Raw genomic sequence first — 23,668 nt, 5'->3', positions numbered from 1 at the left:
CAATCGGATTTTCAGCAACCAATTTTTGGAGCTACATCAATTTCTAGATTAAGTCAAATTACTTTCTTTTAGAAGGCTCAAGGCTAAATCGATAAACTTTTCCTACACTTACCATGAGTGGCTGCGACACCCATTAGTATGTATGGGCATTTCTATGTAATTACTTCGTTGCTTTGCGGCAGCTCACCTTTGCTTTTGGCTTTGCTACCGTTATACTAACTCTTGTTGACTTCCCTTAGCAAACCTTGTGTGGGAGGAGGTCACTTTTCCTGTGTTAATATATATTTCATTTTGACTTGTTAAAAAAAAAAACTTTACAAAAAATGTGGTTTTTAAAAATATTCTTTTTTCGTAATCATATGATTTTTCCTTTACATAACAAGTCGTTTATACATTTATGTTCTCATTTTACTAATAATTATTATAATAAACAATAAATAATTGTTATTTTATTCTTATTTTATATATAGGCAAACCAAAATATGTTGGGTGATAAATAATTTTGTTATATGCATTGACAATAATTTGTAAATAAATTAATTTACGAATAATTTCCATTAATAATTAAAAATTTAAAATTTGTAATCAAAATTAAAGAAATAAATATAATAAAATATACACACACGCATAGTAAAAAGAGAAGACAGATGGCCACTACGTCCCCGTCCTTCCGCTATTAATAATTATACTAATAACTCCTAAAAAAAAATATAATAAATTCTTTTAGTGCTAACCTATGATTCTTATCATTTTCAATGATTCATAGTGTAATTTGTAAATAAGTTTTAAATTACAGGGAGATATTTGCCCATTTTTTTTATAAAAATTATAAAAAAAAAATCAGTTACCCCCTATGACGTGGCATAACGTTCATTCCACATGTACATTTATCTGTCACGTCATAGGGGTTAACAACCAAAACAAACGGAGGGGTAATTGACTAATGTTTGACAATTTTAAGGGTTTTTTGAAGTTTCTTAAAAGTCGACTATAGGATGTAAGGTATAGCTAAAATTTGTTTTAACTTGTGTCCCTCACCTTTCGAGACTTCTATGTTCCTTGTCTGCAGGGTTTCTTCCACGGCGGCGCTTGCCGGGGAAGCCTGCTTGAAGTTGAGCATCAGTTACATTGCTTTGATTGTGGTTACTATTTTGATTTGTTGCTTCAGACTGGACACTTTGACATTGTGTACCTTCCACATCCGGAACTTCAAATAGATCTTCATCGCTATCGTCTAGGATTTGCAAAAAAATCATGACTTATTAACATGACATATTTAGTATTGTAAAAACAAAACATGTCACGTTTAATATGGACTAGATTGAATTGGCTTACAATGTCAAATTAAAATTTGAAGGGTCATAATAACTATATTGTGTACTAATGTTAAAAAACCTAAAAGTAACAATTTTGGATTGATAAAAACAATATTTTGACTTTTAAAAAGTTGAATTTACAAATTTTTATATTATGAGTACATTAACATGTGCTAACATTAGCCAAATTTGAATTGCCATTTGCTTGTGGTCGACAATCTCCTGCATTCAATCATACCTAAAGTTTGTCAGTGAAGGCTGGATCTAGATTGGAGCTCCAAAATTCAATGCAAATTTTGATTAATTTTTAAAACTAAAATAAATTTAAAATCTAGACTGTTCGATCTCGATCTAATGATAATCGATGTATCGATCACTGTGGATATGGATAAAATCCCTAATATGATATTGTAGATAATCTAAATTTGTCAAATTGTTGATCTAAAAACGGTTTATACATACATTCAATCATATCTAAAAAAGAATGTGCAATGAAAGTGTAATTGTTATAAATACTCCCTCCGTCCCGCAATAGATGACCCATTTGAAAATGTGTAATTTTGACCTAACTTACTTTGACCATATTTTTCTACTAATATACAAAGATAAATAATATCATATAAGATGTCGTTAGATTTGACTCGATGAGTATTTTCAAAATATCAAATTTTCATAATTTTTTCTAATATACTTAATATTCTTCTTAAGAAAAACAATATAATTAATATTTTTTTTTTTTTGACAAACTTTATGAAGAATCTAGTAAGTTTGGACTTTGGATTAGTTTATCATATTTTTTTAATAAAATATTAATAGACTCTTGACTTAGGATTATGTCAAAAATAAAAAAAAATAAAAAAGACCTTAACTTTAGGATAAAATATGAGTCAAAAAAAACTTTAGCATAAAATAAAATAATAATAAAAAAAAAATGAAAATGACGCTTACCAAATCTATGTGGAGGCATAGGAGGTAACCTATTCCATGAAGAAGATGAAGATGAAGGTGCTCCTGTTGTTGCAGCTTCCTTCATCTCAGTATCATTGGCTCTTGAAAGAGACATCTTTTGTTTTCTATTATGATTCTCTTGTTTATGATACCTCAAAGAAATTTCAAGTAACAAAAAGAAATGTGTGTGTGTGTGTGTAACATGTTAATGCACTTGCAATGTTGGGTTGTGTTGAAATGTTTTACAATAATTAATACATATATTTTACCCTCTTGGGGTAAAAAGTTATTTTCACCCTCTTCGGTATATGTCAATAGCTCTTGGGGAAAATAGTGATCAGTCCTGTTGGAAAAACGACATCAAGATCCCTTGAGGTAAATTTAAATTTGGTTCCTTTTATACCTCCGTGATGATTCTTTTTACCCACGGTAAAAAGATTTTGGGAGTAAAAGGAAGCAAACCTAATTTTACCTCAAGAGATGATGTCTTTTTCCCCAACTCGAATGACCACTATTTCCCCCAAGAGCTACTAGTATATACCTAAAGGGGTATAAAGAGCCTAGAGACTAAAGAAGCAAAAAAAAAAAAAAAACAAAAAGAAGAGAAAAAGGGGGAGAGGGTGGGAGGAGATAATGTGAGGAAAAGAGGAAGTTTGTGAGGGTATTTATAGGTAAAAATGGTAACCTAGTTTGTATCTACCATAAATATGGTCAAAAAAAACGTGTAAAAATGGTAAAAAAAAACGTGTAGATTGAATGTTGAAAACTGACCAAAGACCAAAAAACGTGTGTTCTTCAATTCTGATCACCGGCCAACTTACGTGAGTTAACTCACACAAGTGTTAAACCCATCGCGAGTTAACTCGCTCAAAAATTTTGAACTTGCGTGACTTAAGTCACACTGACTTAGTTTTGCCATCCAGCACTTTCTCACTTGCGTTACTTAAGTAACGCAGCTTTACTTAACATACGCAAATTTTTATACTTGCGTTAGTTAACTAACGCCAGAGTAAAAATGGTATTTTTACTGGGCGGGAGCAATATCTGCTGGGTGAAGAGCAGAATTCCAACAAATTAGTTGGTCAAATGAAGCGATCAGAGTTATCTTTCCCAATTTTATAATGAAATCTAAGCATTCAATCATCTAATAATAAACACAAAAGTCATAGAACACAAGAGGCATTCGTGTGTAACCCCAATCCTGAAGCACTCACCAAACAAATGCAACTGCCGTCAAAGGAGTAATTAAACCCAATCCATTGTTTGTCAATAACTTAAATTGTTCATAACTCCCCTAATTCGCATTCTTGCTTCAACATAATTTCATCAAACAAATGCACATTCTTAAATACAATGAATTACACAATTTAAAAGTAAAAACGTAAACCATCAATATTTTTGAAATATAATACCAGTGTTCATAATGAATTGGCTAATGAATTGCACAATTTTATAAATATGTAATAGTGGTACACATGTGAGGTACATAATACTGCCTCACAAACAACGCCCTAATTTAGAAAAACTTATATCCCTGTCTAACCTTCATTGCTCTCATCAACTTTGGGTCTAGTGTTCATAAGAACCTGTACAAGTAAATACCATCGAATAAATTTCCATTTGATCAACATGATGTTATATAATTCTATAGTAAATAGTAAGTGACAAACAATTTGTTAAAACATATTTAGTTCAGATTATGTTACCTTTCGGAGCATGGCGTTCTCATTGATCAAAGTTGAGATACGTTCTTCTAAATTAGAATTCTTATCTTCAAACTCTTTAGCTCTTGATTCTAAGTCATTCACGTACACTTTTTTTCTTTCACGGGCTTGTTGGGCCGAGACCCTATTCCTTAGCAACCTATTTGTAACATAAGTCATTTATTAGTTTCAGATAGTTTAATCCGAAGATCGGCGCAAAGATAAGTAAAGTTAGATTAAAATTGTTTTGATCAAGTATCCTGAATGATTCATCTTTCACTGACGTTAAGTAACCGTATGAGTTCAATAACTTAATTACTCTTGAATAACATTTTAATTGTAATATGTATCAAAATCTTCTTAATGTGACATGTATGATAATATAATGTACAAATTAGTACAACAGTCTATATTATATATCAAATACATCATCAGTTATTCAATGAATTTAAAAAATGATTTTTTTGTTTATAATAGTGATTATAGGGTGTATAGCATAGCTAAAATTTGTGTTAACTTATGTCCCTTACCTTTTGAGACGTCTATGTTCCTTGTCTGCAGGGTTTCTTCCGCGGCGGCGCTTTCCGGGGAAGCCTGCTTGAAGTTGAGCATCGGTTACATTGCTTTGATTGTGGTTACTATTTTGATTTGTTAACTCAGAATGGACACTTTGACATTGTGTACCTTCCACGTCTGGAACTTCAAATAGATCTTCATCGCTATCGTCTAGGATTTGTAAAAAAATCATGACTTACTAACATGACATATATAGTATGGTCAAAACAAAACATGTCACGTTTAATATGGAATGTCAAATTAAAATTTGAAGGGTTATAGTAACAACTAGTGCACGAATTTTGCATTGATAAAAATAATATTTTGACATTTAAAAAGTTGAACCCACGAATTTTTTAAGACAAATATTTATATTTTGAGTACATTAACATGTGCTAACATTAGTCAGATTTGAATTGTTTGTTTGCAATCAACAATCTTGTGCATTCACACCTCCAGTTTCTCAGTGGCGGTTGGATCGAGATTGGAGCTCCAAAATTCAATACAAATTTTAATTATTTTTTAAAGTTAAAATAAGTTTGAAATCTAGACCGTCCGATCTCGATCTAATGATAATCGATATATCAATCATGAGAAGGTGTATAAACTCCCCTGATTTGATATTGTGGATAATTCCAGACAAAAAGAAAAGATATTGTGGATAGTCTAAATTTGTCAAATTGTTGATGTAAAACGGTTTATGCATGCATTCAATCATATCTAACAAGAATGATGCAATGAAAGTATAATTGTTAAATAAAAAATTTAACGGGTAGAATGTTAGACCAATTTAATATATTGTGTGTATATTATAAGGGCGCCCTTAATATGGACCAACTTATGTCATATATATACCTCTACTTTTCATGAAACAAATTGTTTTTAAATGATCGGAATCCAACAATATACATAATATTATTTTATTTTGACAAACTTAATACTTTATGAAGAATTTTGTAAGTGACTTTGGATTAGTTTATCATTTTTTTAATAAAATATTGATAGACTCTTGACTTATTATGTCAACAATAAAATAAAATAAAATAAAATAAAATAAAATAAAAGAATATGAGTAAAAGAAACGTTAGCATAAAATAAAATAATAAACAAAAAATTGAAAAGGACACTTACCAAATCTATGTGGAGGCATAGGAGGGAGCCTATTCCATGAAGAAGATGAAGATGAAGGTGCTCCTGTTGTTGCAGCTTCCTTCATCTCAGTATCATTGGCTCTTGAAAGAGACATCTTTTGTTTTCTATGATTCTCTTGTTTCAAAGAAATTTCAAGTAACAAAAAAGAAATGTGTGTGTGTAACGTGTTAATGCACTTGCAATGTTGGGTTGTGTTGAAATGTTTTCATCATGAAACATTGTCTTTGAAAGAGTAATGGGGCCTAACAGATTTTTGGTTCAGAAATGAACACGTTGATGTGCATTGAACCAAACCTTTCTTCTCTGTTTTACGTGTTTCTGTAGCCTCATTTTACTCTATTATTATATTATATTATGCTCTTTCCCTCCCTTTTATAATTACGACAATTTTTTTCTTTTTGGTATAACAAAATTGACTTGTTTTTTTAAGGGAATGAAAAAGACTATTGCTTAGCATTTTTAGGGTGTATTAAAAAAATAATGACTTTTATTATTTTATAAAATTATTGTTATTAAATTTTTAAGGAGAAATAATTGTCATAAACACATAGTGAACTATAATGAATTGAGAGTAATTTATTCACAATATAAATTTTGAAAAATAAATTAATTGTATCTTTTTTTATCAAGTAATTTAAGGACTAAAAATTTGCATTTAAGTTGAATACGAAGTTCGAACGCGAATATGGGGTTTGAACCCGGAACTCTATGTATATATAATGTGATGTCAATGTCAACTGAATTATGCTTTCGAAATTTAATTGTATCTTGAAAACACAATACGTCCAAAAAAAATTATTTTAAATATATTTCAAAAGAGAATCATTCTTTTTTTCAAAGAAAATAATAATCGTTAACAAACAAAATTGATGTATTTGTTCAAATTTTTAACCATATAACATCAATTTTGTTTGATATTTTCTTTTGTTTATAATTTTTGTTCTTTTATTTATATTTGAGACTGGGTATGGTGCACCTCTCATATAGCTTTACCACGACTTAGTTTGAGTCTAGTTTTGAAAGCTCTTTATAGTCATGTAATCATTCCAACTTCAAAATCAATTTTTAAGGTAATGAATGTTAGCAATACATTATCTAATACATATTTTTCAACGTTCTTTTTGTACAATGATGAGCACTCTCCATTGCCAACCACCTCCGACGCAAAACTCTTCCTCAGCTACCACCGTCAACCGTACTTCTTTTTATAAAAATAAAAATCATTTATAATTAAACAACCTTTATAATTAAACAACCTCCATCGTGCTTAATTATGATATTGATGATTTCACTAACTTAGAGTCTAATTTATAATCACTTTGCCTCGTTTAGACTACAATCAGTCTATCAACTTGTTTCAAAATCATATGAAAATTAACAAAGCGACTAGACACAATAATTCAGTAACTATATACCGTTAAAAAAAATTACACTCTAAGCTAAATGATATTTTACCAATCCTACCATGCATTAATCAAATATAGATCTTAAAATTTTTAATATTTGTACATGCTTAAGGTTGAGTAAAACAAATGCTAAAGTAGTAAAAATATGGTAGTTTAATATTGGGATAGCTCATATAGTCATGTCATATTCTTCCTTTTTCTTTCTGCAACCACTTCTTTTTCTTTTGAATCTAAATTTTTAAATCCGCAAGTCTTTTTCTTTTGAATCTAAATTTTTAAATCCGTAAATCTTACATAATTTTAGTGATTGATCTTTAGTATGAAGAGGGGTGATATGAACACTTTCTAACGCTCTCTCTAATAGTCATTCATTCATTGAATGAAATTCACGTGGATACCATACTTTCAAAATGAGTATCATATAAATTGGTGAGACTCGAATGAATTTTATCCAATAAAAAAGTGGGTATTAGAGAAAGTGTTAGAGAGATATGATGAACGAACGCTTAATGTCGATAATATGAAGTTGTATAACAAAAATAGTGATTCGTACAGTCATAAAATATAATATAAAGGACAAAAGGGCAAGAAGAGAGTTTAACTTAAAGGTTGAAAGTATAAATGTAGTATAAAATACCAATTCTGAGAAAAATATATTTTAAATGCTAATCTGGGTTAAACTATAAACATGATTTTGCCAATAATTCTTTGTTAATATGAAGGGCCAATGCATTAATTGTGCTTTGATCAGAAGTTACTTTGATATGATTGTTCAAAAAAAAAAAATTACTTTTATATGAAGGGCCTTTTTTCTACATGAATGATTTAACCCGATCAAGTACCACTAATGTTACCACTAGTCTTAGTCAAGACTTGCACTCTAAGCATTGAATTTGAAGATTAGGTAACCTTCAGAAGTAGTAATAGTTTATCCTTCTTTTATAGACCAAAAGTATAATTTATATTTGTTTTCAATTATATCTTTGGAGAGTGACTCCACGAGTGCTTTTATGGTTTTTCATAATGTATCCTTGGTCCCGATTATGATGCGTAACAGGTGGCACAATGCCCGCCATCGTGGTGTCCAGGTCATTTCATCTCATATTTTCAGAGAGGGCAACTGTTGTGCGGACAAGTTGGCAGCCATGGGACATGCAGCTCAAGGCACTGTTTGGTTAACCTCGTTACCCCCAGATGTGACTTCTGATTTTTTCAGGGATAGAGTAGGTCTGCCCAATTACAGATTCTCTTAGTCTGTTGCTTCTGTTTTCTTTCCTTTATTTTCCATATTTTTCTTTTTGGAGGGTTTTGGCCTAGTCCCCCCTCTTGTATATATTTTTCCCCTTTTTTTAATAATATTTTGAGATTGGCGGCATAGGATGGAGGTTCTCCAGGGTGTCAACCTAGTTGGGATGTTGGAGCTTCCTCTTGATGCATGTTCTTTCTCCTGGTTTATCCAAAAAAAAATTATATCTTTAAATTGTTTGCAGAGATGTATACTCTTCACTTTGAAGATATGAATTGGTAAAATAATTTATATATATATATATATATATATATATATAAAAGAGGATATTTTGGTTTCAAGATGCATTAACTAAATGATTTTTAATTTGTATCAAAAATCTTAAACAACTTTTTTACCATGAGTTTGATAAAATATCTGAAACCTTAATCAATTGTTACACATTGTAATTTGATATCTCCTTTAGCTCTATGAATATCCTAACAGGCAAATGTTAATAGTAGATATTAAACATCCATCTTCTCCGTATAACTCTTTCAATGTTTCAACCTAAACCATTGAGCTACTCTTTGGAGACGCCCGCATTTATATTAAAAATTAATTTTTTCATAAATAACACTATTCAAACTTCCTTCACTAAAAAAAAACACGATTCAAACTAGATATGGAAGATTTTTTTTTTTTTTTCAATGTTTCCAAAAGGAACACTAAGTAGAAGTTCTAGGAAAATCTAGTTAACACTTACATTAAAGAAACAAATTAAAATAATATAATAACTTTCCCATCTTCAATGACTCTACAATCCTTTAATCATCATAACCTCAACTATGCACTTTTCCTTTCTTCATCTCTATGATCAACAACTTGGTCACTCTACCAAACAAAGACACTTTCCTGAATTTACACTTAGTGTTCTTTTCCCTTCCTTAAAGCTTTATCATGTTTCTTTCGTATAATGTTGTAACAATTGTTCTTTCTCATTATTACACACACCTATGACATTAGTCACACTACTTTTATTTATATACACTTTTCTTCCTTTGTTTCTGTAAAAGATAAACACAACATTTGGAATTTATAGTATGCATCACAATTCATGGATTTTACAGATTCATGGACTATCTTCTTTCTTCTTCATAGCTTCTTAGTTGTTGCTTTCTCTGGACAAGATGGTATGTCTTATACAACTTTATAAGATAATGACATTTTTCTTAGCATGCTTTTCATTATTGAATGTTAACTTATAGAAAAATCTTTGTCCATCCTCAACATTTGGGTTGGTCTGATAGTATTGACTTGAGACCTGAGAGTGTGCATTTTCAAACGGGACAAACACCGTATTTTTGTTCAGAAGTACACATCTGGACAACTCAAAAACTACGTTTTTTTCCGAATGTGTACATCCGTAGTATCATAGAGGGTGGGAAAAGTTCCTCCCTAACTTATATACTCCTGATTTCATGGCCATTTTCTAAGTCCAATCCTTGTTGAATATTAATATCTTTCACAAAGCCTATTAGATTACAAACATGAAAGTAGTTTTCACTATTTTCTTGTTGAATTTCATGAAACAGGTTTCTTGAGTCTATCATGTGGTGGAACAACAAGCTTCAATGATTCATCAAGCATTTCATGGTTCTCAGACACTCCTTACATAACCATAGGAAAGACAGCCACCATCAATTACAATGATGGTTCCTTGTCAACAAATGTCTCGGCTCGGTTCTTCCCTCATTCCAAACGTCGTGCATGCTATCGGATACCAATGAACAATGCCACTAGTTTGATTCTTGTTAGAGCAAAATTTGTTTACAAGAACTATGACGGACTTGGAAAACCGCCTATTTTCTATGTTTCTCTCGGAACAGCTATTGCTGCTAAGATAAATCTAGCTAAAAAGGATCCATGGATAGAAGAGTTTCTCTGGGAAGTCAATAAGGATACATTGCCATTCTGTTTGAACTCAATTCCAAGTGGTGGTTCTCCTATAATTTCTTTACTTGAAATTAGACCTCTTCCGAAAGGTTCCTACACAAAGGGCAAGGAAGATTTTCCGAATAAATTACTTAGGATGAGTTATAGAATTGATTGTGGACACATCAATGAGTCTATAAGGTACGAACCAAAGCATTGATTTCTCATTATGCAACTAATTTTATAATTTAAGGTTATGAATAGTCATGGTTTAGCTCATGGTAAGCAGTGTCTTATTATGCATTTCAGTTTTATCTCGATTCGATGCAAAACCGAATACAATCACTATGAATCTCTAGTGTGCAACTATACGGACAAATCTCATGTTGAATCCTGATTCATTATGATGAATTCAGATTCACTATGATGAATCTCACTTCACTGTAATGAATCATTACCTAAATTTAGTGTAGTCAGACACTTTTTTTGTCAACTTTTTATAGTCAGACACTTTTCTTTTCTATTCATAATTCAAAAAATAAGTCTTCCGGTTCATGATTTTAATTTCGATTTGATAACATGGTTTAGCTTCTAAAAAACAGGTACCCTATGGATCCATATGACAGAATATGGAACAGTGATAGAAGTTTCATACCTTTTCATGCTACAAGTGGGTTTAAGATCAAGAATAGCTTCAATCAATCCGATATTTTAGAGAAACCACCGGCTTCTGTTCTTCAAACAGGAAGAGTCTTGGCGCGACGAAATATAATGGCGTATAACCTACCCCTTGAGGGCTTAGGGGACTACTACATTATCCTCTATTTTGCTGGAATTCTTCCTGTTTTCCCTTCATTTGATGTATTCATAAATGGAGATCTTGTAAAGTCAAACTATACAATAAAAAGATCGGAAATAAGTGCTTTATATGTTACAAGAAAGAGGATAAGAATCTTGAATATAACACTAAGAAGTATCGACTTTTACCCTCAGATTAATGCATTTGAGGTATATAATATGGTTGATATTCCACCTGAAGCCTCGTCAACCACAGGTGCCTCATCACCTTCTTTTCTGAACTTACCAACTAGCATAAGCACTTGTGAGACTGTTCAGGAGAGCTTATGGAAACAGCTTATGATATGTTCATAAGTTATTTTCAGATTATTTCCATAAGATCTCAAGGATAACTTGTGAAAGCAACTTATAGCTTGTATGAAAACAAACTGACTATATTTTATCTTTTGTTATAAAAATATCTTATACATAAGTGCTTAATTAAGTTGTTGATCCAAACAGGGTCTAACTATTATTTGTTTTATACTTACTGTTTGCTCAACTTGAATTCCAGTTTCAGCAATGCAGGTTATTCAACAGTCCACTGGCTTGGATCTAGGATGGCAAGATGATCCATGCTCTCCTTTCCCATGGGATCACATACATTGTGAAGGAAACTTAGTGATATCATTGTGTGTGAACTCATTACATTCTTTTATGATTAAACCCTATACTTAGTCCTTCAACTATTAAGTTGTCATCACATTATTTATCCAAAACTTTTGGTTACCAAATCAATCCCTTAAGAGAGTAGTAGCATATCACCATTTTAGTTCAGTTCCTCGAAGATCTAAGGCATCATTATATTCGCCGTTATAGAAGACTAAAGTGGTGACGAAAAAGGATACATATGGTGACTATGTTTAATCTTTGAGGGACTAATTTGGTGACATTACTTGACCACTAATGTCGAAAAACCTTTATCGTTAGAGTTAGATGACAAAGTAGAGTTGTGTGCTTTTACACGCTTTAGAAACAAAGATCTAACTAGTAATGAAATATTTTCAGGGCTCTCTCAGACATAAATTTGAGATCAATTAGTCCTACATTTGGTGACTTATTGGACCTTAAAACATTGTAATTATCTTTCTCCTATTTGGACATAATCCATATAATTATTGCTCATATTCTGTCTTACAATGATAATTGACCTTAATCATTTATCAGGGATTTGCACAACACGTCACTTGCCGGTGAAATCCAGAATCTGGGTAGCTTGCAAAGCCTTGCAAAACTGTAATGCTCCAAAACCATACACCTTGAACTTAGGTCTTAATTTCTAAGCAAAGATTGATAATGACTGCTCAAACTTGCAGGAACATTAGTTTCAATCAGCTGACATCCTTTGGTGAAGAACTGGAAAACTTGATTAGTCTTCAAATTTTGTGAGTCTCCACAAATACAGAATTATCACTTCAAATAAGCCAGAACATAGATTCCAAAAATTATATTAATTTTATCGCTTTTTTATACTTTCTTTTTGCCTTACATGAAGAGACTTACGAGATAATAGTCTCCGGGGAGTAGTGCCTGATAACTTGGGGGAGTTAGAAGACCTCCACTTACTGTAAGTGAGCTTACACAAAATTAGTTCAAAGATTGAAATCCTTTTTCCTTTTCATATATAGTTTTAATTTAACTTTCTGTTTCTTTTACTATTTGTATAAGTTAGGACAATGTCTTTGATTCTGCAGGAATCTGGAAAACAACAAACTACAAGGTCCACTTCCACAGTCTTTGAACAAAGACACTATAGAGATCAGGTATGGAGGTATCATTACAAAGTATAGTTGGATTCGTCTCGGTTACAGGATGGTTCCAGTAGGAGAGAAAGACGCAGCAAATAATATAATATTGCTATTTTGTTTATCGTGTCTTTACCTCTCCTACTGAAACCATCTAGTAACAGGAGAGGATCCAGACCCTAAAAAGTATGCATATTAATATCTTGATCTTTTGCAGAACATCTGGAAATTTGTGTCTTACTTTTTCCACAACCACGTGCGATGATGCATCATCCGATCCTCCAGTTGTGGCACCACAACTGATTATAATTCCCAAAAAGAAGAACCATGGACAAAACCATCTAGCAATAATACTAGGCACAGTTGGAGGAGCTACACTTACCATTTTCCTGATATGTATTTCAGTATTTATATACAATGCTAAAAGAAGATATCGAGCCTCACACATAACTAGTATGTATTCTTTGACACAATGTTTATATAGTTAGCACTTCTTTCATGTGTTAAGGTGGTACTATTTTTTGGCTTAGGGGAAGAAACTGATATGAGGAACTGGGGAGCAGAAAAAGTTTTTACCTACAAAGAAATCAAAGCAGCTACAAGCAATTTTAAGGAAATCATTGGAAGAGGAGGTTTTGGATCTGTTTACCTTGGAAAGCTTCCAAATGGAAAATCAGTTGCTGTCAAAGTTCGGTTCGATAAATCCCAACTTGGGGTTGATTCCTTTATCAATGAGGTTTATTAACTAAACTCTACTTGCATATACCATTAATGCTTTTGTAACTTGTAAGTATATCTGAATAAGTAAAACATGTGATAAGTATTGGTGTCTGAGTTGGATCCTTTGCTACGCCTCCTGCCTCTTGAATGAAATAACGTTTGTTGGATTAATCTAACGGCTAAGTGATTAACACTTAAAGTCGTCTGCACATGATTTCCTCTAATTTTTCCTTTTCTATCTTATGTTGCTCCTAGATTCATCTCTTGTCGAAAATCCGTCATCAAAATCTTGTGTCTTTGGAAGGATTCTGTCATGAAGCAAAGCATCAGATATTGGTTTATGAATACTTGCCTGGTGGATCCCTAGCTGAGCACCTCCATGGTAACAGATTCTTGAACACAAATACTTGCTAGTTCATAATCACGCCCTTTTGCTTCAGTAGAGTTTTCTGTTTACTAATGACCTTTTGTTCTCTTTTGTATAGGTGCAAACAGCCATAAAACTCCCTTAAGCTGGATTCGAAGGTTGAAAATTGCTGTCGATGCAGCAAAAGGTACTGCTTTAAGAGGGTCTGTTTGGATTCGTTTATTTAAGCCTATATACCGGTATAAACTACAACTTAAGCTCACTTCACTTTGTCAAGGATTGGATTATTTGCATAATGGAAGTGAACCAAGAATCATACACCGCGATGTCAAGTGTAGTAACATCCTCTTGGACATGGATTTGAATGCCAAGGTCTGTGATTTTGGCCTCTCTAAGCAGGTAACCAAAGCAGATGCAACGCATGTCACCACTGTTGTCAAGGGAACTGCTGGCTATCTAGATCCAGAGTATGTTATTGCAATTAATCAAGTTGTTATAGTTACCTTAAACCCTTATTTCATATTTATCATGTCGATTTTCTCTGTATAGGTATTATTCCACTCAACAGCTTACTGAGAAAAGTGATGTATATAGTTTTGGAGTTGTTCTTTTGGAACTCATTTGTGGAAGAGAGCCATTGATTCACTCTGGGACTCCTGATTCATTCAATTTGGTTTTATGGGTAACCTAAAGTCCCTTCAATTGTTGCTACAATGCAATAACTTCACATTTTTTTCTCGTAAAGGCATGAAGCACGGACATTCCTCGGATTAGGCATGTCTCAGTGTTCGACACGTGTTGTGTCCGACACCGACACAATACCGACACATATGATTAAACTGAATTATGTGATTTTCTCAAATTATTAGCAGTGTCGGCATGTCCGTGTCTGTATCCGTGTTTCATAAAGCTCATATTCCATAGGAAAGACAATAACTTCCATCTCACAATAAGTGTTGTTTTAGCAACAAAAAAAAAATCTTTGCAGAAATGTGTATTTTTCAATGTAACATTGAGTATTTTATCCCAATTTTACACTCAAACTAAGTGTGTTTCTTTCCTTAATTTGTTTGCTTATATTTAATGCATGTCTACAATTTCCAGTGTTGTTTTTCCTCTCTCTTTTCACATTTATGACTTGTGCAATGCAACTATAGTATAAAAAAATTAGGGATTTACGTCGCTGTTTCAAACTTTCCTACTGCAGGCCAAACCCTATTTGCAGGCTGGTGCATTCGAAGTTGTTGATGAAAACATACAGGGAACTTTTGATCTAGAAAGCATGAAGAAGGCGACACTCATTGCTGTGAAGTCAGTGGAAAGGGATGCATCACAGAGGCCGCCTATTGCCGAAGTATTAGCAGAACTTAAGGAAGCTTATGGTATTCAGCTCAGATTTCTTGAGTCTTGTCAAAATGAAAATTGATTTATAATGCCAAAGAAGTTTGATTCTTCTCACGGTAGAGAAACAAGGAGAGGGAGAGATCTAATCAAGTTCTGAACAGAAAGTTAGTAAATTATTCTACATAGCTTCTAAATTGTGCTATAATCTATAGATGAGTATTTATTCTGAACAGGAAAAATTACATATGCTTTACTATCTATTTTTGTAATATGGCCAACGCAATAAGCACATTGTGGCAACACGGATAAGACAAATCATATTTTAAAACACATGCTGTGTGCAGAAGAAATCATCATAAACAAGGGTTTTCTGTCAATAAGCTAATAACAGTTAGCAGTTTATCCTCGAGAAATATTAAACAAGCTAATTTTTTATTTAATACATTCAAGTACCACAAAGGGAATTGTTAATAAGTTATTCTTCATTTACAAAAGAATCTTAAATGCTGAACCCTAGACTCGTATATATGGCTAATCAACCATAGTAATTTATCATTACCTATAACAGAAATTGTTGACCTGACTGATAAGATCGAAAAAGTTCAATAAATGGATGAATATGTCACTTATCTGCATATACAACTTAGGAATCAATATTCTGAATACTCTTATATGGCATTCAAGGACTAAGATAAGTACTTCCGCCTGACATAAAAGAATAACGCAGTTGAAGCAGCCACAACATATGGAAAAATTGTCCAAATTCCCTGTATAAAATTAAAAAATAAAAAGGTAATGTTTAGTTACATCTTTGAATAAACAAGAATTTTATTGTTCAAATTCACATTATTATTACCATTACGGTTGCGACAGTAGCAAGAGCAAATATCGGCCGTTCCCTCAAAAGGAATCCTATTCCAAGCTGATCACATATGAAAAGGAAAAGTTATGTTAGTCACCGCATTAGAAACTTGCTTACTCCTTGTATATAAAAAAATTAAATTAAGATTAAAATTCTGTTCTTGTAATGATTTGTGCTTCATATTCACCTGAATGGAAAGTGTGAACAGACCCCCAAAACACACCCCTGCAAAAAACAACTCTGGAGAAATACCCTGCACTTGAAGAAAAATAATTATTATCCATATAAAAGGGCCAAGTTTTTTTTTTAACAAAATTACCATGCAAAATCATCACCATGACCAAGTTAATTATAAGCAATTTTACTTTGGGATAGATATACTCATCTGGCTTCAGCTTGGTGTCCAACTAATGATTCATTTAGCATGAATCTTTTTGTGAAAATAAACTTAATGTTGCATCTATATTCTATTTTCCAATGTATTATTCACAAACCACATTAAAGGAGCCCTTGTTAATATGATTTCTTTTACTTTTTCTTTCCACCTAACTTTATCAAATATAAAAGGGAAAACTATTAATCACTAACCAAGGCTCCTGCAAGGAAAGCTGTAGGGTTTCTCACTCCAAGAGAGAATCGTTCAACTGCAAATTCAGTCACAAGAACATCATAAATAACAAAATATTTAAGTACAATTTCACACACAAGACTGTATACTTATACATAACGACATGGGCAGGTTTAACACACAAATAAAAAGCGCTATGAGCTTACCAAAACCAATAAGATTGCCATACTTTTGTACAACGTCTGTGATTTCTGTAGCCTTCTCTTTACCAATGCCTAACTGTTGACACCACCAAAAATATTTGTGAATAAAATGAAAACATCAAAACAATTAATTAAAAGAAAATCACAGAAGTTTAAGCATTAGACCGTGTTTGGATAAACAGCTTAATTAACCAAGCGCTTATTATATAAGTTCTCATGTTTAAGCTGTTTCTATAACAAAAAAGAAAAAATAAGTCATATTATTTTCATAACTAGGCTATTTCCATAAGCTCTCTCAAAAAGGGCAGGGCAGCCCGGTGCACAGAGCTACCGCATACGCAGGGTCCGGGAAGGCGTCCAACCATTTGGTGTATAGTACGCAGCCTTGCCCTGTTTTTTACGCAAGAGGCTGTTTCCAGGAATTGAACCCAAACCTTTCAGTCACATGACAACAACTTTACGGTTGCGCCAAGGCTCCCCCTTGTTTATGTCATTAGATAAACCCCTAGTTGGATTCGATCTCCAATGTATAAATCTGAACTAAACTGATTCAGGTTCCGAAGGAAGTATTATGTACAACTTACCCTTGAAGTAACATCAGCAGATGCACCAGACTTTCTGAAAAGCTTCCCCAAGTAAAAGGGTATCATGTCACTAATGCAAACTCCCCTGAAACAATCAGTAGTTTTTGTTTGAATGTAAAACAATGTGTATAAAAGATGAAAGCAGATGTTTGATTGAGCTGCTAATTACCAATAAACCCATAGAACGGTTGATATGATGTACGGAGCATTTCTTGAGAAAGATTCAGCAAATGACTGCCATGTTCCGTCGAGAGACAGAAGCCTTGCTATTGAAGTACCAACCTATTAAATATCTTAAAAACAAAGGTGTTTTCAATTCAACGGGAAAAACAAGAAGCAAACACATAAGGATGTAAAACAGAAGTACCAGTGAAAAGCACAGACCCAAATATTTAAAGCCTCTTCACTGATGAAAAGACCGCAACCTGCAGCCATAAGCAACCAGAAGTAGATCCATCTGCAGGGAATTCAGATACATGATAGAACGTGTTAACTTACAAGAAAGTTTAAATACTCTTAACTGCAATATGATGAACTATGCATGCTACCATAATGCCACAATAGGCTGATTTTTTACATGTATCCTTTGTCGCTATAACAGTAAAATGCCTATGAGTTAACAACAAAACAGTCTTGTAGAAAGAGAGTTTTTATTATTGTCAAAAAGTAAACTTATCCTCTTTTTCTATTCTATATAAGAAATAGTTGTCATGCTACTTCAACTTTGGCGTGTTTAGTCTCTAACTGCTAGTTCTCGATGCATGGATGAATTACAAGTGGCAGACATGGTAAACAACAACGCAAAATCTTAATCTACATGAACACAAAAATATGCAGAAATATAATGAAGAGATTTTCCATAACTATTAAGCAGTAGCTCAACCACAAATAAAATTGATATAACTTTAAGAACAGCTAAGTGTAGCTGCCAAACTGTTGAAACAAATGACAAAGAAAGCAATAGAAGAGGAAGAAGGGGTACCCTGGTGCACATTGCGGAATTATAACGCTGAATCCAAAAACTTTGAAAGTGAAACCAGCAGCAACAGGAGCAACTGCTGAAGAGGAAGAACCTTCTGACAGAATCTGCAGACCAGACGGTGATCCTAGAATAGGCTGTTGGAGAATGGATGCTATTGTAGCTAATGCGGCTATGCCTAACGCAATCGCAATCATAGCCAGGAACGGGATCTCTGTCTTGTTAAGTCCCTCTTTACCATCTGTTTGCACCTCAATTCTACCTTGTGTATCTGATACATCCTTAGATTTTAACACCTCGTAATTTTCCTCACCCTCATGTTTAGAGCATTTAATTCTGCTTCTGTAATGCAAAGGTGACTTCATTATGCCAAACACAGTAGAATCAACTAACAAAGAAAGGGAAGCTGAATAACAAGGAAATTACTAAAAGGGCCAAAATCCAAAACTTCATTCTGAAGGGGATATGTCATATAAACAAACTCACTTCTTTCACAGATACACCATAGACCAAACATAAATAAAACATAGACCTCAAACATATGTCCTAGAATTTCAAACTTAAATTTTTTATAAAACATAGAGAGGAAAACAAATTTCAATGAGCTAATACAAAACTTAAAACTCATATATATCTCAAACATCCTAAGTCAAAGTTTGTAATTGATATGAATAACATCTCTGAAATGTGTAACCATAGATGAGATTAGTACTCATATTTGGAATTGTTCTGGACCGGCTAGAACGTCCAATCCCATAAAGTCACGTGGACTTACTCCTCAGAATGAAACAGAACGTCCTGAGGGAGCACACTAGTTCCGGTGTGGATCACCGTCCTGGAACACGGCCTCACCTTTCCTGCACCGTAAATGTGGCCTCCAACGGCTCCCTGATGAGGCGCCGCATTTCACAGAAGCTGTTAGCGCTCTCGCCTATATAAGGGTGACTCAGCATCACCCTCAAGATACGATTCATTTGCACACACACTTACACATATTCAACCTCATTTTTCTCACTGACTTGGGCGTTGGAGTGCCAACGTACTCACAGGCACATTTCACTTCGCCATGAAGACTACTCCGCCACCATGCCGGAACGCCGCACGAGGCCGTTGCCTCTATCTGATCACTACTGGACAGATCAGGAATCAATAAGCTAATATCTACCACAACATGTAGAGGAGAAAAGTTGTTCTACCCATGTTCTAACCAACATGAAAAATCTATGAATTTAACTTAGGTCAAATTCAACCCCACAAAATCAGCTAAAAAAGTACACTCCTACAAGTAAACATACCCCTACACATATTATGTCGAATGTGAGACTTTCAATACACCCCTACTGCCCTACCCCCAAAACTAGCCTTTGCAGCGAGCGGAGTCTAATATAACTCTGATTCCATCTTAAAATTTCGGTATGTTATAACTTAAGCCTGTTTTAAGGTGAGGGAGAATATCCACTTGTTAAAGAGTCCCACATCGAATAATAGATGGTCCCTGACAATGTGTTTATAAGTCGGGCAATCCTCACCTCACAAGCCGGTTTTGTGGGGTTGTGTTCGGCCCACAACTCAAAAAAATCACATGCATCAACAAATAAATGAGAAGCTAGTTAGCTACCTGAAGAGGTGAGAAACGTGTGCATTTGTATTCCAATTTGCAAATAACCTATGAGGGAAAGCTAAAGAACTAAACAGTCTAACAGTGACAGGTTTTGTTCCATAACCTCTGAGATTGGTTGTGGGAATGTTTAACAATGGCCCACATGAGAAAACAGGGGTTAAAGACATTGTTGGAGCTCAAACAGCAGCTCCTGTAAGTGACATTGATGATGATGAAGATGATAGGTTGGAATAAGGTGAGTATGTATGATGATATTGGTGAAAGGTGAGTTTTTGTGGTCCATGTGGTTGGATGAGACTTGAGAGTTATACCAATTTTGGGAATGTAAGGAATATGCCTTGCTATGTGGTGTGGTTCCAGTTGGTCAAACTTTAGTCATAAATAGCTAGCTACTTCCATGACATGACACATAAATACATAAAAAAAGTTTGAAAAAAAAAATGATAAAATCATAGTACTACAATATAATAAAGCAATGTTATTTCTTTTGCAAATTTTACATTTGTCATCTTTTGAGAGTTTTGTTATTTTTTATGGGTTAAATATTTTCTGTTTCTATAAATATATCAACTTTTTGTTTTAGTTCTTTTAAAATTATCCTTCGACTTTTAGTCAATAAAATTTTCAATCACCGCTTTTGGTCCATATTTTTAAAACAAATCATGTGTAGCTTTTGTATTTTTCAATGAAATTGTGCAAAAATGCTTAAAATATTGTAAAAATCTCTCCAAAAAAAATTAGAATATTTTAACAAAACATAAATTAAATATAAATTTTTTACAGCAAAAAATATAAAAATTCATATTTATTTCAGGTTTTGTTAAAAAATTCTAATTTTTTTGGGAGATAGATTCTTATAATATTATAAACTTTTTTTGCAAAATTTTATTCAAAAATATGAATTCTACGTGAGTTTACGTAAAAGAAGGGACCAAAAATAAAGATGAAAAAATCTTGAAAGACTAAAAGTCAAAAAAAAATTAGAGGGACTAAAACGAAATATTGATATATCATAAGGACAATGCATAGCATATGCAAGGTCTGGGTTCGAATCCGGCCACCACCAAAAAAAAAAATAAGGACAAAAACATATTTAAACTATGTGTTTATTGGTGCCTGTTTTTTTAAAGCTGCTGCTGCTAATAAAAATTTTCTGCAGATCAGCCCAAACTAAATGTGCACTTATCAGAATGGCCACAGCTTCCATTGTTATACAGAAAACTAAATAAATAAATAAATAAAAATTATACCACCAAAAGTATATTTTTTTTCCAAGAATTATCCTGACCAACATATTCAATAAATATTATTTCAACTATAATATTAAAAATGTAAGAATGAAAACTTTGATACGTCAGTTTAAATATTTATGGTGTTAATTGAAACTGTGACAAGTGCTAGTTGTAACTTGTAAAATCACCTAATTTTGGAACAAACAAATACATTAAACCAATCATGGATAACCATATGAAATTCCTTAGATTTTACAGTTGAAATGTACAGAAAAGATACAATGACAGTAACATAAGCTTCTACAAATTTTTCACTTGCCATGAATAAAGCTTCCATCTTCTGTACAACGATGACTTACCTACCAAAAAAAATAGTGTACAAGTTAAAAGTTGTGTCAATTCATCTTTGTTTTGACATTATTCGGTGTTCCGAAAAATGCATTTGTCATTCGTTGCATAAACTCTATCATTTCTAGTATCGTAAGCACACGACAGAAATCTATGCTCCTGGCTTCTCGCATGTTGATGCTGCATCTTCAATATGTTGCACCCAAAAACAAATTCCTCTTGCTTGAGATCAGGAAGTTTCATTATATCCTTACAAATATAACAATGAACGGATCTGTGTAACTGAAGGTAAGTTTGGAAACTTCAAAAGCAGCTCAGATTAGAAGTGGTCAAGGTAAGTTCCTGATGTAATAAACCATTTGTCCGGTTGAGCTACGACGAGCTGGGACTTGGATCAAATGATGGGTTAATCTTAACATGATCACCAAGAAGCTGCTGGCCAACACGATCAGCCAAGACTGACTGAAAGTCATATGGTTCTGCATGAGGAGACCTTACGAAATGTTTGCCGAGAGCATCATTATCACTGGAGATTAGTTCTGATTTAATGTGAGGCTCGATTTGCATTCTTTGAAAAATGTCAATATTTGAATCGTGGTGAGAAAGAGGTTAATGTAGATACCATTTGGGGAATTTGACATGCTTCCGAGACACTCTTGAAAGTAAACTGATTGTTTTAAGTGGTTACTGAATCGAATGGCACAACTGCCGCCAGTGAGAGGTGTGGATGCACCGGAAATAACAAGATTTATATTACTCCTAAAATAAATTATATTGAACTTTCGAAATAACAAAATTCTCCAGCCTAACTGAATTCCATGTATATACTTAAACTTGACATGAAATTCTAGCCTCATCTAATGAAAAGGGAAACCAATTTAAAAACCCTAGAACTTTATCGTGTTCCAACCAATATCCCACTACCCTCAACCTAAATTATGTCTTGAGCTATCGTCTATGCTTTTCCCTTATGTGTCATCCATGCTGCCTCATACAAAGAACAATTTCCTTAATAACATACACAGAAAAAGGAACGAAAATATAGATCACACAATTGACTCGATATTCTGGACTTGATGCATCAAAATATATATATTTATGTATTGTTAACAGCATGAATAGCCTATAAAATATACACACCACAGGGCTACCCCTACTAGGTATTGGAGAATACTCAGGGCTACCCCTACTTGGTTGCCAAAATAATGGTCCTAACATGCCTGGAATTGTGACCAGAACCTGGACTAGAGCAGTGGCCAGATCCGACGAAATTGACCTCTGGATATGGCTTTCCAGCCCAAAAAGCAGAGTTGAACACCTGATCAGTACCAAATGCCCTCAATGGACTTCTTGATGGACTTGACAAGGAACTGTTGGGACCCACTATAGAAAACACCACGAGGTGGAACTTGAAGATTTGGAACATGGTGGCATAATGGCCTCCGTTTTGATGAAGTAGAAGGTGTGTGATTACTAAGAATGTTTGCCGTTTCTTTTACTTCTCTCGAATTCGGTTGAGAAACAGCAGATGATTGATCCTTGAGCACCAAGCTTCATAAACAGGGAAACTTTTGAGTGAAGTTGAAAAGATACATATTTCTAGTGCAATCAATCACATAAATAATTAAGGCATGCATGAAGGTTTTGGAAGTGGAAGAAATAATGACGGCTTAGAGGGCTTTTCCAGTCTCGATTTCGCTGATATACTAATTTCAGAATCACTCGACCTAAACTTGAAAGGTGCAGATCAGGAAGCGGAAGGGGTTGAGCATGAGGCCTTTCAGCAAAACTTTGACACCTTGCTACTTTGGAAGGTGAAGGGGATCTTGATTCAGATGGAGAACGGTCCCCCTTCCTGAAATTGTGTCATTGCATCATCTACGAGATCCTCTAGATATAGTGCTTAGTTTACCCTCAGATGGAAATTTAAATTTTCGGTTCAATGTGTCAATAATACTTTCCTTACATGTTTTCTTCTTGGTTTCTTTTGATGATGGTTTTCCCCACCATGTAGGCAT

General features: G+C 33.5%; 4 protein-coding genes and 1 pseudogene across 4 annotated transcripts; 1 reads left to right on the top strand and 4 right to left on the bottom strand.

The window, feature by feature from the left end:
• Positions 1–950: 950 nt before the first annotated feature.
• Positions 951–2,656, bottom strand: LOC146907199 (uncharacterized). Its single transcript, XM_085727247.1, has 2 exons — positions 2,265–2,656; positions 951–1,234 (listed from the first exon to the last, which is right to left on the bottom strand). Exons 1-2 carry the CDS (start codon positions 2,377–2,379, stop codon positions 1,035–1,037), a joined length of 315 nt encoding a protein of 104 aa, XP_085583373.1. The 5' UTR covers positions 2,380–2,656; the 3' UTR covers positions 951–1,034.
• A 974-nt stretch (positions 2,657–3,630) lies between these two features.
• Positions 3,631–5,870, bottom strand: LOC146907198 (transcription factor HY5-like). Its single transcript, XM_085724457.1, has 4 exons — positions 5,654–5,870; positions 4,498–4,693; positions 3,971–4,127; positions 3,631–3,850 (listed from the first exon to the last, which is right to left on the bottom strand). Exons 1-4 carry the CDS (start codon positions 5,766–5,768, stop codon positions 3,803–3,805), a joined length of 516 nt encoding a protein of 171 aa, XP_085580583.1. The 5' UTR covers positions 5,769–5,870; the 3' UTR covers positions 3,631–3,802.
• A 3,504-nt stretch (positions 5,871–9,374) lies between these two features.
• LOC146907197 (Leucine-rich repeat protein kinase family protein) lies at positions 9,375–15,616 on the top strand. Its single transcript, XM_085723839.1, has 16 exons — positions 9,375–9,498; positions 9,901–10,441; positions 10,843–11,294; positions 11,592–11,709; positions 12,086–12,154; positions 12,245–12,313; positions 12,394–12,462; positions 12,573–12,644; positions 12,772–12,840; positions 13,040–13,275; positions 13,353–13,558; positions 13,798–13,924; positions 14,028–14,096; positions 14,187–14,376; positions 14,459–14,591; positions 15,117–15,616. The coding sequence occupies exons 1-16, from the start codon at positions 9,423–9,425 to the stop codon at positions 15,333–15,335; spliced, it is 2,715 nt and encodes a 904-aa protein (XP_085579965.1). The 5' UTR covers positions 9,375–9,422; the 3' UTR covers positions 15,336–15,616.
• Positions 15,617–15,668: 52 nt separating this feature from the next.
• LOC146907196 (uncharacterized) lies at positions 15,669–20,283 on the bottom strand. Its single transcript, XM_085723840.1, has 10 exons — positions 20,068–20,283; positions 18,453–18,791; positions 17,855–17,927; positions 17,640–17,752; positions 17,471–17,555; positions 16,890–16,962; positions 16,704–16,759; positions 16,303–16,368; positions 16,110–16,175; positions 15,669–16,020 (listed from the first exon to the last, which is right to left on the bottom strand). Exons 1-10 carry the CDS (start codon positions 20,235–20,237, stop codon positions 15,940–15,942), a joined length of 1,122 nt encoding a protein of 373 aa, XP_085579966.1. The 5' UTR covers positions 20,238–20,283; the 3' UTR covers positions 15,669–15,939.
• A 1,739-nt stretch (positions 20,284–22,022) lies between these two features.
• On the bottom strand, positions 22,023–23,668 carry LOC146907195 (mitogen-activated protein kinase kinase kinase YODA-like; annotated as a pseudogene).

The sequence above is a fragment of the Medicago sativa genome, chromosome 7, assembly GCF_051527215.1.
Source record: "Medicago sativa cultivar Bolivia chromosome 7, Bolivia_mono, whole genome shotgun sequence".
NCBI classification, from domain to species: Eukaryota; Viridiplantae; Streptophyta; class Magnoliopsida; order Fabales; family Fabaceae; genus Medicago; species Medicago sativa.
This window is presented reverse-complemented; position numbering and strand designations above follow the sequence as displayed.

Coding starts and splice junctions, on each gene's coding strand:
- LOC146907199 (XM_085727247.1), bottom strand. CDS start 2,379: ATGTCTCTTTCAAGAGCCAATGATACTGAGATGAAGGAAGCTGCAACA. Junction 1,235..2,264: donor TATGCCTCCACATAGATTTG/GTAAGCGTCATT, acceptor TGCAAATCCTAG/ACGATAGCGATGAAGATCTA.
- LOC146907198 (XM_085724457.1), bottom strand. CDS start 5,768: ATGTCTCTTTCAAGAGCCAATGATACTGAGATGAAGGAAGCTGCAACA. Junction 4,694..5,653: donor TATGCCTCCACATAGATTTG/GTAAGTGTCCTT, acceptor TACAAATCCTAG/ACGATAGCGATGAAGATCTA. Junction 3,851..3,970: donor AGAACGCCATGCTCCGAAAG/GTAACATAATCT, acceptor TTACTTGTACAG/GTTCTTATGAACACTAGACC.
- LOC146907197 (XM_085723839.1), top strand. CDS start 9,423: ATGGATTTTACAGATTCATGGACTATCTTCTTTCTTCTTCATAGCTTC. Junction 11,710..12,085: donor GGAAACTTAGTGATATCATT/GTGTGTGAACTC, acceptor AAATATTTTCAG/GGCTCTCTCAGACATAAATT. Junction 13,559..13,797: donor TTGATTCCTTTATCAATGAG/GTTTATTAACTA, acceptor TGTTGCTCCTAG/ATTCATCTCTTGTCGAAAAT.
- LOC146907196 (XM_085723840.1), bottom strand. CDS start 20,237: ATGTCTTTAACCCCTGTTTTCTCATGTGGGCCATTGTTAAACATTCCC. Junction 17,753..17,854: donor AAGAGGCTTTAAATATTTGG/GTCTGTGCTTTT, acceptor GATATTTAATAG/GTTGGTACTTCAATAGCAAG. Junction 17,556..17,639: donor ACCGTTCTATGGGTTTATTG/GTAATTAGCAGC, acceptor TGATTGTTTCAG/GGGAGTTTGCATTAGTGACA.